The sequence below is a fragment of the Rhea pennata genome, chromosome 1 (assembly GCF_028389875.1).
Source record: "Rhea pennata isolate bPtePen1 chromosome 1, bPtePen1.pri, whole genome shotgun sequence".
Lineage (NCBI taxonomy): Eukaryota > Metazoa > Chordata > Aves > Rheiformes > Rheidae > Rhea > Rhea pennata.
In genome coordinates, this window is record NC_084663.1 from 142,141,705 (window position 1) to 142,160,519 (window position 18,815).

The 18,815-nt window shown below is 38.2% G+C and overlaps 1 protein-coding gene across 3 annotated transcripts in view; it reads left to right on the forward strand.

Annotated features, from left to right (window-relative positions):
• Positions 1 to 8,244: 8,244 nt before the first annotated feature.
• PRKX (protein kinase cAMP-dependent X-linked catalytic subunit) overlaps positions 8,245 to 18,815 on the forward strand; it is a 59,362-nt gene continuing 48,791 nt past the window's right edge. For all 3 annotated transcript variants that reach the window (XM_062601415.1, XM_062601420.1, XM_062601425.1), the window contains exon 1: positions 8,245 to 8,627. In XM_062601415.1, coding sequence (XP_062457399.1) covers positions 8,438 to 8,627 — 190 coding nt within the window. In that variant the 5' untranslated portion in view covers positions 8,245 to 8,437. The remainder of the gene's footprint in view (positions 8,628 to 18,815) is intronic.

The window sequence follows — 18,815 nt, forward strand, 5'->3', positions numbered from 1 at the left end:
TCAAAAGGAATAGGGGTTCTGCGTGACTGCTGTGTTCCCTTCTCAAGTATGGGGAAAAATGAATAAGCAATATGTTCAAGGGAAGCTGTGGACCGAAATGTTTGCTTTGTGAAGGCTGCTGGCTGGAGCAGATAGGGGCTATGAAGTGACAAATCATGTCAAAAGCATAAATTCACAATTCTTTCCAATAGGAAACTAACATGAGCTCTCTCTCGCTCTGTGGCATGCTGATTTGCAGTCAGTTCCATGATCTGAACCACAAGCCCACTGAAATCATGGCAAAATTCCTCTTGGTCCCAACATGAGCAGGATTGCACATCACATTTATAAAGGAGAGCAGCAGCAGCAAAGAATTAGCTGCAGTACCAGTCCAGTCTCCAAAGCATTTCTTCTACCTGCAGTTTGCATTACCTGCAAATGTACTTAAACAGGAACAGTTAGAGTTAGTTTCTTGATTCTTTCTGCACAAAAGGAATGGCCACATGCATATAAAATGGCATTAGCAGCATTTCAGACAAACTTAAAGTACTTAAAGAGTTGCCTGTGATTATGGCAGGGAACACACTTTAATGCTAATGTTTAAAATGGAATTCCAAGTTACAACAACCTAAGCAACTTCTAATAATTATTAAAAGCTGTCATATATATATATATATATATATATAAAATAATATGAAATGTGAATAAGCACATAACTCATTGTAAGAAATTTACTAAAAAACAGAGAAAGGAAACATCAGCTCTTTGTTGTAAGGTAAAAAGAACGTATTATCAAAAACATACTATCTACTCCTCTTGGACATTGAAAAGTACAAGGTTTCACCTTAATTTTCATTAGGCTTTATGGTCTAAACAACCATATTCTAATATTTGGAGTATGTCATTATTAATCAACTAATTGCAGTAGAAAAGCCAAGTGGATGTAGATTAGATCTGATACAACGTTTCTGCAATCACAATGTCCTTGTGCCTGTGAGGAGTAAGTTGGTAGATGAAGAAAAGTAATCATAGCAAAAAGTAATCATGGAAAAACATGAAAAATGTATTGAGGAACTTTCCAGAACAGTGGTGTAATCCTTGATAAAATAAATTTGTTAATGATGAGAATAACATGATGCCCTCTCTACCTTTCTACCTTATGATGGATTGATGATCTGATTTCTAGTTCTCAAAGCTGACAAGGAATGTTTTCATTTATTTTTAGCTGACTTAAAGCACCTCTTCTTCCTAAATGATTTTTTTCTCTAATTCAAGCCATCGTCTCCCTCATTCTCCTTGAAGCTGCGGGAAATTTCTGTTATGCTGGCTATTTTGCAGTTGTTAAAACTATGCTAAAGCAGTATACAAAGAAAAATAAAATGCACCGGAAACTGGCTAAACATGTCAATGCAGTAATGAATTCATATGAAAAGTCCTTGATACAAATTACCCTTCTGCAGGAGTAAAGGTGACCAGCTGATACATTGTGCATGTTCAGACATAATATAGTGTTTGCACAGATCATGTATTAATCACGTATTAACTTGACATTTCTAATAAAACATAATGCTTTGTTTCTGAAGTTCATAATCAAATGGGAGAGATGCTTGAGTAGAATATGTTTTTGTTTTATATTTGAAAGTAAATTCTTTTTCAGTTTGCTTGAACAGTTTTAACCTTTTTGTTTCATGCTTTCATTCTTAGAAGTACATAAGCACATGCATAACTAAGTATGCAGGAAAACTAAACCAAGTCATTAAAACATTGCATCTTGTTACTAATTCCATAGGATTTAGGGACTTGATTAATACTAATAGAAATTAAATAAGTACTTCAATTTTTTTTAACAAGTCTGCAATGACTCTTATGCATGACTGAACTGAACTGTAAACAGGGGAATAAATCACAACTGTATCACTCCACATTTGTGTGGCAAAATATATATTCCATTAGAAGAGCCAGAGTTTGAAAATGATACATAAATTTTATTTCCTATGTAAGATTACAAAAATGAATTCTAAGAAATCTAAAATCTATTAGTAGCGATCAGAATGTGGGAAGATCGGCAGAAATAGAAAAAAAATATTCTATCTGCTTTATCTTATGTTTCCACAATGAAATTAACTGACAGTGAAAGACAGAAGTATAAATTAGGTCAGCTTTGAATGTTAAAATGATAAGTATATCACTACAGAATGAATTAAAAGAATTGATAATATTTATAATTAAATTAATTTAATTAATTTATAGAATAACATAGAACATATTAAGAAGAGAACACATTTCAGAGCAGAAGGAATCAGTTATGGATAAAGGAGTAATTACTGTTGCTGGATTCAGCTAATAATGTCATTTTTTTTTTTTGTTAACTTTGGCGATAGCCATGTATATCCACAAAGGATTCAGACTGTAAATTTTTCTTTTGAGGAGGAATGATGGGGACAGGGAAGGAGTAAGTAAAAAAAAATGAAGGATAAAACTGAACCAAATTTACAGAAACTCAGCCTGCTCCAGACATCAGAATTTCCTGTAGCTCAGTGGTTAGGGCACCTCAGTGCAATGTGGATACACTGGGCCTAAAACTCTTCACAAGTCCAGGCCAGTTCTCCCTAAAACTTTATTACTATGCAAAAGAAAGCTTCTCATACCCCCGTATCTTCTGGGATTTCAGCACTGTGCTCAAGATGAAGACATAAAGACCACTTACAGTTTAAATCATAACCAATTTTTAATGCAAAATTCCCAGATAATACCACCAGAGCAACACATTCAGAGCCTCTATTTAGGCACTACTAAAAATATACAGAGAAAAGTCGGTGGGCTGATAGATGTAAGGGTCCCTAGGATTAAGGGCATTTCAGAGTAGGTTGTGGAAATTACCTTTCAAGATTTAAGGTACAATACTCTCAAAGTTCAAACTAATTTAAAATTGGATTACTGTAATCCTAGTAACCCAGGCATTCCCACACCCTTTCTTGTTCGCACAAAAGCTTGTGCACGGCAATGGTTCTGGAAATTGATCTGGCTAAAAAAATAATCATTTTATTTTCTATATAAATCCCTGAACTAATTCCTGAACTGGCTCACCAAGGAGCTGCCCAAAAATTAAATGCAAAAGCAAGGGTGTGGGTGGGACTGCTCAGCTGGGAGAGGGAGGAGGACAAAATCGTGGCAGTCTGGATTTAGATCAGTTTAAAATGAACCACACCTATGAAGCCTGCATAAATTGTGACATGGAGAAAGCCTGAAGATACGATGGACTGAACCTAGTATCTTTCCTGCTTTAGTGCCTGTGGCTAGAGGAAGATTTTAGCTGTTTCTTTGTCTTCACTCAAGTCCTTACTTTTGGGTATGAAGATACCAACATGATACTGAACAGAATTTACTCTGTCTATGGATTAGATTTGCATGCCTTAGAAAAGACATTACATGTAATTCACTGTAAAAGTATTTCAATTTCTTTTTCTTAAGTATTATGGTTTATATTAAAAAATGATCTGACATAGAAACTCTGCCTTTTTCTAATTGAGGACTCCTTGATGAGACGGTTTCATTCCCTGAGGTTGGTATGGTTATTCTCTAGCAGCAGATATGTTTGATTGTTCTGTTTGATGACACTGAATGTTATAAAGTTCATGCAACATCTGTAATACTACAAAATCTGATAAACCTCACACCAATTAATCATTTGGGAATTTATTATATCTACAGTCTCTCTGCAGAAGATTCTCTCTTTGCAGAACCTTGGTAAAAATTGTAAAAAAATACACCACACATTTATCTAGCTTAAATTATATAAATAAATGTGTCTTGTACTGTACCACAAATCATTAGAAAGAACTATATATAACTTCTAAGACTTTTGCAGCATTTCACAAAGCAGTGAATCCACAATCTTATCTCAAGGGCACATTAAAAAAAGTAATACGCAGTATGGGAGAACATATCTTGCAATTGCTTTTGGTATTTAAAGGAATGAAGCTGGAATGAAAACTCCTTTCATACAATTAAGATCAAAAACTCTGGGTATCCCATTTGCTGAGTGATTCCTATAACCAGTACACTATCTTGAGTGGTCAAAATGAGATGTACTAATACGAATACACGTAGCAGGTTATCTGGGGAAATGCATGACCAAAAAGAAGTTCTAGAGTACTGCTATTCAATTCCGTCTTCTGTCTGAAGAAAATGCCATTGTTTGAAATGGTTATCCAGCATACTGGAAAATACCAGTCACCAGTAAATACCAATGTCACCTATAACATACATCATTCTTCCAACATGCTTTCTAAAAAGATGCTGGCCAAAACTTAATTTTGTGAGGGGAGTAGTTTTGTATATATGTGAGATATGCTTTGAGAATGCTTCACAGAACAAGTTCCTTAGCAAATATAGGCAAAGCAATGTCTCGTTTCAAGATCTCAATCTAGTTTTGGCAGAAGCTATGCACAAACTTGCTCAGACTGGGCAGAAGTCTAGAAACCTCAGGTATAGCATTTCCTTGTTTGAACTGGATGAGTTAAGGCACTTCTGAAGCTAGGCATCAACTCAGCAAAATGCAAAATTAGTTTTGGGTGTAGGAACCTCCATTATATTTTTGGTGCTTTAATAATTATTTGGATTTAGAAATTATTTTCACAATTAATTAAATGCTTTTAAAAATATTTGGATTTAGTCACTATTTTCACTATTAATTAGAATGCTTTTAAATGCTTTTAAAAACATTAAACATTATTGTGTTAATATACAAATGTGGTAGTTGTTTTACGAATGTGTAGACTTATTTGCATAATGTAATACTGTTCATTATACACATGGTCTTATTTCCATATTATGGAGGAACTACTTCAGATAGGTGGAACTATCTCCCTCTTTGCTTTGTCATAGGCAGGGATTTCTTGCACAGAATAGAGCTTGTTAACTTCATACAACTTCCATGAGCTTCTTTAGCAAAACAAAACAAATGAAAAACACGTATCAGTACTAATTACCTCTATTAGTTATTCTTCTCCCTCAGATCAGTCTCACATTTTTAGGTACTGTACATAAAGTGACAAAAGGAGAAAATGTGGAGGTATTTATTAATAATAATCATTGCTGAAGGACTTATTCATTTCCTCTCTACAGGTCTTGACAGGTTCTCTAACTTGTTGTAGTTCTTTTAGTACTATGGGGATGGTAAAGATATGCTTTGACAAGATTTGTAAGGAAATTAATATATTTATGGGGGGGAGAAAAAGAATAAAGTAAGCTTTCAGGTAGACAAATGCAAGTCTGTTCAGACCAATGGAAAAATTTCTTTGTCTAGAGATAGAAAAATATCTAAATGACTTTCCTTCAAAAAGAACCAAAATCGAAGAGTTAAGTGCCTAAATTATATTCCATTTAAGTTTGATATGTGTATCACAATGTCCCTTCTAACTAAATGACAGAGCAATGGTCTCTCCTACAGGTTCATAGATAGCCTGGTAGAAAGCCTGGAATCCTTTCCATTAGCTTACAATTGTTCACCAAAAGTTTCATGAGGAAAAGAGTGAAGGGGAAGTAAGCTAGTAACTTAGGATCCAATAAATCACTGAACTATCAGTGTGGTTAGAGCATGCCAAACCAAAGTCTGACATACATAAATACAAAGAAGGCAGTACAGGGGAACAGAATTGAAGACTGGGATCCTTTTGGCCCCTCAAAGTTCTATGCTTATAGGAGAATATAAGTAACTGAACACTTTCTGCAGCTGAAATGGAAAGCCTCACTCAAAATCACAAGTACTGAGAAAACTTTTATCTAACCTACTTTCCTCTATTTTTTTCAAATAAAATCTCTATTAATAAAGAAGTCACCATTTTTATAAAGAATCATCTGTAGTCCAGCACTTTTAGAGGAAAATGAAAACAGAGGTAGCTCCTCCCATAAGCACCTAAAAGGTAAAAGAATGGAAATGTAGGGCATTAAACTCTGCTTTAATCTAAAAGAATCATGCTGAAGGTATCTACTGAATGTGAGGGAAAACTGAAAAAGATCAGAACTATGGTAAGTCTAGGGTAAGGAAAGGCTAAGATTATTCAAGAAGTACCTATGACCAAATGTTTGTGTATTATGCAAGACTACTGTAAAGAGTTAAAATAGTGCCAAAAGTGAAAGACTATATGTAGAACAGAGCTGTGGACTCTCCAGTGAAGTGTGACCAAGCTGGGAAGGTAACTAAGTTTCATACCTATGACTGTAGCCCAGCAGCCAATACTGCTTCCAAATGTAATTTAGGAAGTGAAGAATTGTGATTCTCAATCTCAATTTATCTAGGAAGAATGGTATTTTCTTAAAATATTGTGGAAAATAATCAGCATCTGCAAGACAAGTTCTAAGCAGGTCATATAGAAGTGGAAAAGCACAGTAATAATATGTTGACAGTCTAAATATAAGTACTACAATTACACTGCTAAAACTACAACTAGCAAATGCTTTGGATGCCACTCTAGCAAGCTAGTTAGCACAAGGCTAACTTTAGTCGTAAGAGAAGAGGCACTGAATGCAATGGAGTTAATCCTATGCTTATAAACCTTCCTGAATCATAGCCTTTTTGATTATAACCTGTCATACAGACTATGTGTTAGGCCATCAACTATTGAAGTGCAGCATTAGAACTTTTAAGAAGCCTTAAGTTCTCCAATACAAGAATATAACCAGCAGAAAAGCAAAGTTTGTAGCATAAACAGAAATATGAGTTAAAGGTAATCAGCATCTTCTGTAAAATATTCTGCCCTCTTTAACATCTGAACATTGAGTAATTTCTTTTTTCTTATAAAAAATAGTTTTGAGAACATCATATATTGATGCTTTTTGATAGATTTAAGTTAAAGTACTCTCTTTTGAACATAATGATCATAATTAGCTTGCACCTCTTCCTCAAAATCATCTCAATTTGAAATTTTCTAGCTAAAAAAAATTGTTTATATATATACTCAAACATCTTTAATGTATAAAAGGCAGTTTAAGTTGATTTTCCCAGTTGTTACTTTAAAGAATATGTTTCTGCCATTGATAAGAGAGGCTTATTGGCTTGCTTGTCTTTTGACCAAATAGCAAGTAAATTTACAGCGTGCCAGAATATTTACTATTTGCAAATTAAGAAACCATTAAAATATTCCATTCAAAGCACGGATCACAGCAACTCTTGAAGACAACTTACAAAGTGTAATACAAGAGGGAACAACATAAGATACTAAAGGAAAACAGGAGTTCAAAATTTGCATTACATTCTAAAGTCTACACCAATGAAATTTGTCGCTATAGTAAAAGCGACATCTCTTTATATCCTCAATAGGTGATTTTTTCACAGGCTGACAGGAAGCAGAGATGACCTGGCATCTTTTTGAATGAGTCATTACCCATCATGTCAACAAGCCAAAAGATAAAAATGCATAGTACAGTCACTGAGCATCATGACTATAAATATGACTGTGAGCATCTCTTAAAATTCAAGAAAGAGATATGTAAATTTAGAAGAGATATAATTTATGTGTTTACATATATATATATATTTAACATACACACCTAACTGTTTCTCACCATTATTGAATCTACTCCACACAGAGGACAACAGGCCTGGTATGGTGCAGAACGCCACTCGTGTGACTCGATCCACAGATCAAGTTTAGATATACCCCCCTTATTGAGGCATGGGATGGGAGCCGCGAACTGTGTAAAACCGCACCAGAATAAAGGCATGGGGGGGGGGGGGGGATAACTCGGATTTCCCTCTCGGTTTTGACATGGAGGTCTTTGGGCGACCTGGCTCACGCACCGATTTCCCCCATCTTTCAGCACAACCGTGAACAGCTGCGCGGCGGCGGCAGGAGCTACCGCGCACCGAAAAGCAGGAGCAGGATAACGACGCGAAACGTTTGGGAACCTCGGGGTGGGAGACCCCGAGCGAGACACCCGCGTTACCCGGGCACGTCCGTCCCCGTCGCCCTCCACCTCCGCCAGGAAGCAGCATGCGGGCGACGCCAAGGAAGCGCCGCGGGGCACCGGGCAGACTGGGCGCCCGGCGCTGTGCGGGCGGCACCGCCCCGCCGCCGGGGCCGCGCCTCCGCCGCCGCCGCCGCCCCGCCCCGCCGGCCTCTGCGGGCCCGTGCCGCAGCGGCAGGCGGGCGGGCGGACAGTCCCCGCCCCTCCGCCCCGCGTGTGCCGCGGCTCGGCTCGGCGCGGCGCGGCTCGGCGCGGCCGCTCCCTCGCCATTGTCTGCCGGCGCGGCGCGGCGGCGCGGCTCGCCCCGGGCCGCGATGCTGGAGGGCTGCGCGCCCCCTCAGAACTGGCTCCGGCGCCGCGGAGCAGCCACGCCGCCTGCTGAAGACTGAAACTTTGCGTCGCCGCCGCTCCCTCTGCTCCGCCCGGCCCGGCCCGGCTCGGCTCGTCCCTCTCCATGCGCTGAACGGCCGCGGGGCGCCCGCTCGGCCCCATGGACGCCTTCAGCGCCGCCAAGGCCAAAATGGGGGCGAAGAGCGGCGGCGAGGCGGCGGCGGCGGCGTTGGGGCTCGCCGCGCCTCAGCCCGCCGCGCCGTCCCCCAGCCCCGCCGGCCACGGCTCGCCCGCCGCGCCCGAGCCCGGCGCCTACAAGCTGGAGGACCTGGAGACCCTGGCCACCGTGGGTGAGCGAGGCAGGGAGGCGCGGCGGGAGCGGGAGGGACAAAGGCGCTGCCCCGGCGCCCGCCCGCCCGCCTTTGGCCCCCGCCGGCCGCCGCCCCTCGGCTGCCGCTTCGCCTGCCGCTTTGTTCCTGCCCCTTGGCGCCCCCAGCGCGGCCGCTGGGGATGTTGGGACCGTTCGGGGGCGGCGGGGCGGGACTCGCGGCCGTTTAACGGCCGGCAGGTGCCGGCCGCCGCCGGGGACCCCCTTCCCCCCCCTCCCGCCGCCCGCGCCGCCGCGGCACCGGGGCGGAGGCCGCCGCCTGGTGCCGACGCTGCTCCGCGCGTAAAGTTAGTCGCGTTTGCGGGGGGGGGGGGGGGGATTGTCGTCCTGGTTTTGTCCACAGTTCCGGGGCGCTGCGTTGGGTTTTTCTTAAAATTTTATTTTATTCTTCTTTTTTCTTTTCTTTTTTCTTGCTGAGCCGTTTTTATCAGACTTGCGTGTGATCTGAGCCGTCGCTTGCACGAGTTCCCGCAGCAGCCGCGGCTTCTCTTCCCAAGCTGCTTTATGGTCGCCGTGAGGCTTTAGGAAGGCGCTGGGCAGCGGTAGCGTTAGCGCAGTTTTGCGGCTGTGTGTGGAGTCGGCAGAGGAGCACAGGAGCCTGCTTGCATTGTTCCTCCTTGACACTGTTGTGCCAGTGCGCTAACAAGCCTGAGCACTGCCGGGATCGTCAGCTCTGGCTGTGTGTGATAACCGTGTTTTCAGAGCTACAGCTGAATGAATTTGTAACGTGGTTTGGCCTGTCTGTGAAGCAGGCAGAACCGCCGCTGAAGTCTAAACACCTTTTGTTGTAAAAACTCGATTGACGTGGTTAGCTTCATTTGCTTGCATCATGATAGAAATTCATTATTTAAATGCAGCTGTAGGGCCGGTGAAGAGATCAGAGAGGTTCATTAAATGCAGGTAGGTGTATTTAAAAACCTGGAGCTGTGCTGTCACCGTGCGTATTGATGCAAAGATGTCTTGCCTTGGGTAGAATTTTGGTAAGAGGCAAAATTGCTCCTCAGATTTACCACACTTACCAAAAAAGGGGGAAGAAAAACTCCACCCTGCCTGCAATATTGCAAAGTATATGCATATATTTAATAAAATGACATCTCAAAGGACATCTGTGGTGATGTTAACTGTTTTCATACTCACTCTGGTATTTGTCAGTGCATTGTGCTTGAAGGGGATTATATATGCATAATTATGAATGCTTTTGCACTTGATTATTTGTTCAGCTATACAGAAGGGTTTTTTGTTATTATATTTATTTAGCTTTGAAATGATTTTTTTGGACAGATTTATTCCAGTAAGTGCTGTAAACTTCAGTTTCCTTCCCCAGCCTTGCTGTAGTTAAGTTGTCTTCAGTCAAGATGGTGTAATTTAAACCCTTTTTTAGTTAAGTTGATGATTTGATTTATATTTTTTAAAATGCTGTTGGAAAGGCATAAGAATGTTGTGATTGATGCACACCACATTATTATCTACTGAAGCCCATTACTTTTTTAGACAATATTTCCAAGTTAAAACGTGAATTGGTGTCTTATTGAGAAGTTGAATGAGATTATTGAAAGACTGTGTGAAAGCATCCTGATGCTGCTTCTCCACTAGAAGTGATCAATCCTATGCATGATATCACAACTAGTTGCTATAGATGTGATTGTCATCATAGAGGATTATGATATTAGGCAGCAGGAAAATACTGATTCTTAAACAAAGGCCTAATTATCATAGAAATGTTCCTAAGGAAATGAAGAAATATTTTAAATTGACACAAGGATTATTTCTGAACAGCATATCTTTTTACAGTGTTCTTTAAGGTGCAGCTTCGAGCTTAAGAAAAAGGAAGGTCATCATTCCACAAAGAGTAAAGAGGAGATTCCTCTTGGAAAGAAAAATACTGTTTGATATGAAGAGACAGTGCTGGAAAAGGGAGTGCAAGGTGAAAAGAGCAGACTGTTGCCTGTTAGGTCACTGACAAAATACTTAAAGAAACTCTCTCTTCCCTCCCTGTCTCCCTCAGCTTGATATTTTTTTTTTTCTTTGCTAGCTCTACCTGAAAAGTTAGCCATTCTTTGTATCTTTTAAGAGCCATGGGTAGGGACAGGAGAGACAAAACACAAATCTTGAAGGATACAGAAATGTGCCCAAGTAAATGCATTAAACAAAGAAGTTGAGATGATTTATTGTAAGTTAGTTTCTAAGTGTATTTACTGTATGCCTGTGCTCCTCTGTAAAAGGCTCTGAAGAGGGAAGAGATCTACCTTGTGACTGGGAAGAAAAATAGCTGCCTCAAAGTGATACTGAAACTGAACACATTTATACCTGCCTCTGAGCAACGGAGTTTACGCACTCAAAGATGCAATGCCTCGCTGATGTGTCAGTAGTACATTGAGATCTGAGCCAGTATCTCTGCGTGAGGTTGAGCCGTTCTGCACACACCTGCTAATATGCTACATTGCACTCTTTAGTTAAATATACTGCAACAGTGCAGCACACTCCAGAATATATGTAGCAATTTAGCTTGAGAAGCTCATTTTGGCTAGGCTTAAACCTATTTTTTTATTAAATTAAATGCAGTTTAGGTTTATATCACATGTACTGGAAGAGTGTGTATGTCTACACTTTTTAAAGCAAAAGTTTAACTAAATAATACCATATTCCACTTTTCTGACCTCTCGTATGGGGTGATAAGTGTACTGTCATCAATTTTACTGCAGCAATTTAGTCCTTTGTGCAGTGTAACTGCTGTGATAAGAATAGCCATTTTCTTTCTGCTGCTGTTCTCAAAAGCTGTGTCCTCCATCTGAGATTTAGAGACATCTATGAAGGAGAGGGGGCTGACCAGAAGTTACAGGGCAGGAAGTTCTGGTACCAGGATGTGTGTACGATAAAGGAGTGGAGGAAGAGAGAGAAAACATAGCAGCTGGGGTGCTTCAGCCTTTAGGATGCATCTCTACTAGAATCACTGTTGCCTATACCCAGGCTTAGAAACCATGGTCTTGGAAACTACCTGCTTGGAAAGTGGCAAAATAGGGAGGTGAGTTCCATGCTGGTACAGCTGCAGTATAAATAATATTTGAGCTAACTAAACGATGGGTCTTTGGATGCTTATAGTCTCCATTACTTTTTGGTCCATTCAAGGGTAAAGATTACGAACTAGCTAGTACTTCCTCTAAGGAATTTCATTGTTCTAGGTAGTGAATCTGACTTTTTTTTACTTATTTGGTCCAAGAAAAGGATCTACAAATCTGGTTTAGATCTGTTATTGCTCACTGTAATTTTTGGAGGAACTTAAGTACCTAAAAATGGGGCTTGTAAAGCAAGCTGCTGAGATTAACTATGGATTTTTTTTTTTAAGCTATGTAAGGGGAATATGTCTGAAATGCCATTTCTCCCTCCCCCAGAATTAAGTAATTCTTTGTCTCTTGAATTAGGTGTCTATGGAATTGTGGTCATCCTTGAATTTAGGTGCCTTCTCTTGGAGGATGGAATAAAAACTTCTGGGGTGAAAACTAAGTTGGAAATAGTGCCCACTTTGCATGTAAGAGCTACTGTTTTAATATCCTTCATAATCTAAGATGATTAGAAACTCTCTGTTAACCTTATTGCTATAGTGCAGGCTGGATTGAGAGTACTCTGTATAGTTTCTTTTGGAAGGTATGCCTGTTCTAGCAAAGAATTCAATGTGAAGACAGGAGAGCAAAAAGGGAGGATGGTTTTAGCATGGTGAGTAGGAGGGCATTTATCTCCCTAGCATGCCCCCAAGCTTTCATCAAGGGGACTTCCTGAGAGGTTGAAGATGCGGCTTTGAACTTACTGAGATGCATGTTTTTTGGCTAGTCCTCCAAAATTAGAGCTAAGTGTGCTCCTCACTCTGGAGCTATTGAAGGTGACTTGTTCGCTTCTATTTTTGAATTAATTTTATTTTCAAAGAAAGTTAAAATGTGAAGGTTTGCTTGGCATACTCAGTTTGCTCAGACAAGCCTGAAATATTTTGTGAATCTCTTTTGGACTTAAGTAATGTTCAGCTGTGCCAAGGTTGTGGTATGTGCAGAATCAAAAACTTAAATGCCTTAACCTTTTTCAATGTAATATACCTGCTAAAGTTTCATGGTCCACCCAAGAGGTGCGTTAGCAATTAATTACTTGCATAAATTTTATGTGAGCCCTCTTCAGTCCAGACTTCAAAAGGGCTGTGAAAGAGAGAGAAAGAGATTGTGAACCCTAGCAGTCTAGCTCCTGAACCATCCTTTTTGGCAAAGAGCATTTAATGAAAGTGCCCTAGTATTCAGAGGAGCCAGAGAGGCTGCAATTGAATGCCTTACATATTACATTGAAACAAAGATACTAACTTTTGAGCTACATTGTAGCAAAGAACTAATTCATATAAACTAGAATAATAAGTACCAAAAAAAAAAAAAAAAAAAAAAAAAGGAAGAGATTGTTTTGCTTTTGGATAAGTAAGATGAGAGAAGAAATTTTTTGCTTCCAAATGAAATGTGTGGTAATAACAGGGAAAAATAGAACTTTCAGGACAAGGAAGATGACAAATTTAATTTTTGCCCTCTCTCTTATTAGATCATTTCCTGCCTTTTTTTTTTTTTTCCAAAGTACAATGAATACTGAAACATATTATAAATATAAATGAGGTTTTGTACATCCATTAAATTGATTGAAATATTTTAATAGTAAGCAACATCTTCATTGGAAAGGATTCTTTTAAACAACTCTTCCTATGAAGTACTTTAAACTAAGCAAATGTGGAATAAAGAATTGGACAAACCAGTATTTTAATTTTTCTGAGCAGAGGGAGAACTTAAAGTACAGGGGAAAATTGCAAAGCAACACACTCTTACGTATTTAATTTCATTGCGTTCACAGGCATAGAATATGATAGCCAAATATGTTTTTAAATTACATTATGTCAGAGGGGCAGTAGGTGTAAAAATGTAGTACAAAACTATGAGAATGAATCTGCTCTTCTGTACAGAACATCACAGTAATATTTTTCCATTTATGTAGTCTAAGCAAAAAATTCTGCACCAGAATAGTGAAGTTCTGCTTTAATTGCTAAGAACACTAGTGTCTAGTCTTTTTTTAAGAGAAATACTTTTTTAAAAGCCTTTTAAAGGGGGTTCAGATTATTTATACTTCTTAGCAAGTCTTATTTTTAGTTTCACTATTTAGCCTCTTACCTGTTAAAAATACTATTCTGAAGGGTGTATGAGGATTTTTTTCCTGTTTGTCATCTTTCCTTGATACTGAAATGATGAATAATAATCTATGATTTTACTTGACAATATCCTTACATAACACAAAGTTTTGAAAGAAAACATTATATGAGTGTTGTGACTGTAATAGTGACTTAAATTCACCATTGTATTAGTACATCTTTGAGACTTTAGTCATCAGACTAAAGGATTTGGTTTTTATTTTCTCTCTCCTTTCTTGGAATGTGTTTTTTTACTTAATTTATCTTTTCAACAAGATGATACTTGCCCTAAAATAAATCTTTGCTATTGTTGTACCTGATCTTCTACAGAGAAAATGACCAAGTGTGAATTAGCTTTATTATGTTGTTTTTCCTGCAATTCACTGGTGAGGAGAACTGAAGTAGCATAATATTATGGAGTGAGCAGCAACAGGTCCTCTCCAATTAGGTTCTTATTAGACTGAAAAAATGGATTGAAACAAATATTCTTTTGTCTTTCAGAAAGAGAAGTCAGAAAAGGGAGAAAGCATATGGAAGAAGTCTGAGTATGTGAAAACTGAAAGTTCACATTTTTACTTTACTATCTTCAGTTTAAAAAATCGGTTGTTGAGATAAATGACTTAGTGTTTGCTTCTTGACTGTTTCTTTTGCCTTAATCGTATTTAAATATCTAATTGATTGCAGAAGAAACTTCATAATTCTTTCTTTAATGTTGTGGACTTGACAGCATATTATAGAATGGGTGTCCTTTGATGCTCAGATATACTACTTTTATATATAAATAATCTAGTAAGTCCTATAAATAACCCAGAGATGCCCCAAAGTGTCTGTTGTGATGCAACGAATTAAGTAATCTGGGATCTAACTTCTAATGCTGTGGGAAAAGGAAACATGAAAAACCCCTTTCCCACAAAATCAAGAACGCTCCCCCCCCCCCCCAAAAAAAAGTGTTTGCTTTAAATAGAAGATACTACTGAAAAAAATCTTTGACCAGGAAGTGGTGTGTGTCTGCTCAAACTCAAAAAGATGGAAAATATGAAATGGAATGGAAATGTGAATTAAACTATATTCTTCCCTCCCTGCAAGGGAGGAAATTAGAAATTAAAATACTGATGATTGGCAACATACATGAACATGAATGTGCATGTCTGGACTCTCTGTCTAGTGGGCAGAGGGAGTAGTGTTCTGGAGGTGAATGTCTTGCTGTATTGGTTTTTATGTTGCTGAAAATAAGGGAAATGCACCCCTGGTTAAATAACACTTAATCCTGATTTAATCCACTTTAAAGGTCATTTGTGATATATAAACTTCAGAAGTGAAGAGAGGTGGTGGGATTTATATACCACGTCTGTTAGGAGAAGAGTAGACGTGCATACAGCAATGAAGATTGAATTTTCATAAACTAAAAGATGGGAACTTTATATTTACCCTGAAAAGGCTTGTCTGGATGTAATCTGTACTTAACTAAATTAGTTTAGGTTAAACAATATAATTCTCCTACTGTTGATACTTATCAGTGTAAAATAATCTTCAACGTTAGCTTGTTCTGTTTTGTAATAGTTTAACATGGTGTCTTCTCTTGGTAAAGCATGATATACCTCTTCCCACATCTACGCAGGTCTTGAGGGTTTTATTAACAGCTTCAAAAATGTTGCATATTCAGATGCTAAGGCAGTATGTTTCATTTAAATTCTCAAAATAAGAATATAATTTTGCTTTCCCAGAGGAAAACTTTCAAGTGAATGAACGAACAAGCCCTTTATATTTTAAAGGGGATACATAAGATTCTTTTAAGCTCTGTTCGTTGACTGCACTTCATGCTAGCACAGTGATTCAATTTTGATTTGAAATGTGTGTTACTTTATTTTTTTTAATACTAAGGCACATCAGGGATTTTTCCCTGTCTTAGTGGAGCCTCTTATTTGCTACAGAGACTCAAGAGTGTGGTAAGAAAATTCACCCAGAAGACAGGTGAGATATGCAGTGTCTAGTAAAATGTGGAGGTTGCCAATGAAACTAACATGGCATATCTGAAAACTGAGTGGAATGTTACAGAACAAGAAAAAAACTGCAAAACATTTAGGTCAGTGAATTTAGTTAATTTGGCTCTCATTGTGTACTTCTGTGGATATTTGTAGTCTGGATTTAAGTTTGGTCAAAAGAAGTCTTCAAATTTCTGCCCTTTATATGAATAATGCTTACTATTTTACTTTTCATAAATGATATATTTCAAGGACTTAAATTAGTTGTGATGATAAGACTGTAAGTTAGCAAATTAAAGGCTTCTTGAGGGATTTGGGGGAGTGTTTGAAAAAAATGTTACCTCTGAAACACTGAAGGTTGCTTGTTTTTAAAGGCTTAAGGACAGGGTTTAGATCTGTAAAGTAGATACAATGCTTCTGTGACCACTTTTGTACTGCACTGATTTTTAATCTCAAAATAAAAAATATAATTTCTGAGGATAATACAGGTTGTTTCGGAAGGATGATTTGAACTGGACGTTCTACTCTGAAATAAGTTCTGAAAACTAAGGTAGCGTATTCCTATTTAGGAATAATTTGAGCTTTCCCTTCCTTAATTTAAGGGCTACAGTCTTGGTGAACTCTGAATTTGGTGCTTTCACAATTCAGTTTAAGCAATTCAACTACATCTGTGTAAATACTTAGCTTTTTTCGTTGAAAGGCTGAAAGATAAGTGAAGTAGGTAAAAACAATGTGGAAGCTGTATGTCCAAACATATTAGAAGCATGTCCAGAAGCGCATATTCGGAATAGCTGCTTTGTAGACAATTACAGCTGTCTGCTCTTGACACATCTAATATAAATTTAAACTGTCCAGTTTGGGCAGTGGTTGTATAGCTAATATGTCTGTGCTCTTGTATTGGTAAAATAAGCTTGTTTGAGCTTGTGGGTATTGCTTATGCTGAAGGATGCATTAGTATCTCTACCTATCTTAAAGGTAATTTGAGGACATTTGCAAGAGTTGGTTTGCACTGTGGAAGTGCTCTTCAAATGTATGCACTTCAAAATTTTTCCTTTCACTTGGTGATTTTTGACAGCTACTCTGTGCAGCCTTAAATTGTGGTAATCTATTGCATTTGTTCTGTGAGAACTTTCCACTTGGCTGCCCTCTTTCTTCATTCTAGTCCCAACCCCGAGCAGTTGATAGCTGGTCCATTAATTGACTGACAGTAACTTCCGTGCAAATGAGTTATAATTTCTTCTCCAGGGACTCAGTTGGTCTGCTTTGATACACTTCATCTCGGAGAAGTGTATCAAGAGAAGTATGTGAGTTTAGTTATTTATTTATAACTCCAATATATTAAAATTAGTAAAGTCACGTTGCTTCCATGTGACTAAACTTGGTGACATAACATATTTCTGTATAATACCAATAGCAATGGAATGTTACACTTGGCTTGGGGTCAGGTTGATTTTTGGTCCTGTCATTGGTATCATTCTGTAAGTTTTTCTATGTACCCCTTATTCTATTGCAAAATAGTAATAATAATAAAAAAGATCAATTGGTCTTGCACTGTTCTCGTTAAGCAATTTTAATGCTCTTCTTTATTGCAGATTGACTGTTTAAATTTATAAAAATAAAGCCAGATAACCAGTCTACTTTTCACAATGTATTTTTTAGCACTTACATGCCAACAGGTTATGGTTTCCAAACAGGCTAGCTTTTATGTAAAACCTTCTTCATTTTTCTTTCTTTTCTAGACATTCATTTTGGAGATGAACTGCAGCTTTCCCTATAGGAAGTAAAGAAACATTTATAGAACTTACTGAACAAATTCTGCAAGTTAAAATAGAAGGAGAATTAGAGTATGGAAAAGTCTTCGGTTTGCTTTATATCAGTCAGAGCATAGAACTTCTTAGTTGGCTGCTTTTAGCACTTAGCACTTCTTTATTTCTACAAACTATTAATAAAAAATCTGCAACATATAACAAAACTACCTTTTGTTTATTTTTAATTAGGCTGAATCTGACTCCCTTAGAGGATTATTTCTGAGCTAATTTTTTGTGACAAGACACATATCTAGTATATGTTTACTTGATTCTATTGTGCAACTAGCAAGAATTCAAAAGATGTAATGACTGAGGAAAGGTTGCTCAAGTCAGAAGAACTATTTAATGTAAACTACTGTTAATTTAATTATTATTAATTTAATGTAAACTATTATATGTTTAACATATGACTTAAATCTTGCAATTTTCCTTGTATATACCTGGCATTGTCTTAAGTATGTATTAAAGAGGACTAAAGCTGTAGTATGACAGTGCAATGTATTATTTTACTGGCAAGATACGACTAGTCACTCAACATCCTCTAATACAGGAGAAAAATATGTAGTGCTCCTAATGTGCTTCCCCCTTTCACCCTTCCCCCTGTCTTATGTGATTCTTGCAAGGGATGTAATGGTTTGTTACATTAAAAAAAAAAGTGCATTGTGCATTTTTAGGGGATCCTCTATGATGTGTTTGAGTTTTGGAATGGTTCTTCATTAAAACAAAGCTTCTTACGTAGCATTCTTGGCATTTGCTGGAATGTTGTTCTATTGGTACTGGGGAATGTGGGGGCTTCAGGCAACATGAAATACTTACCGTAATGACACTGATGTTATTGTGGAGGTGTAGGGAGCTCCCTGAATTAAAGCAAAATATCTATTAGTATTACTTCTTATGCCTCTCTGTTAGTGCTGTAGTCAGTAAATTATATACTCCAAAATTGTTTAGGTGGCTCTTATGAGAGCTGTCATTGCACAGACTCCTCAGAAACAGGCTAAACTGATAGAAGATGTTTACTTTGCTGATACACTAATTAGGATGCACTGTAATAGCTATATGGATGTTAAATATAAAAATAAGATGCATGGATGCTGATAGTATTTATATAAAACTTGTGGTACTATAATAGCAGACTGCTCTGGCCCCCTATCCCAGAATGATGA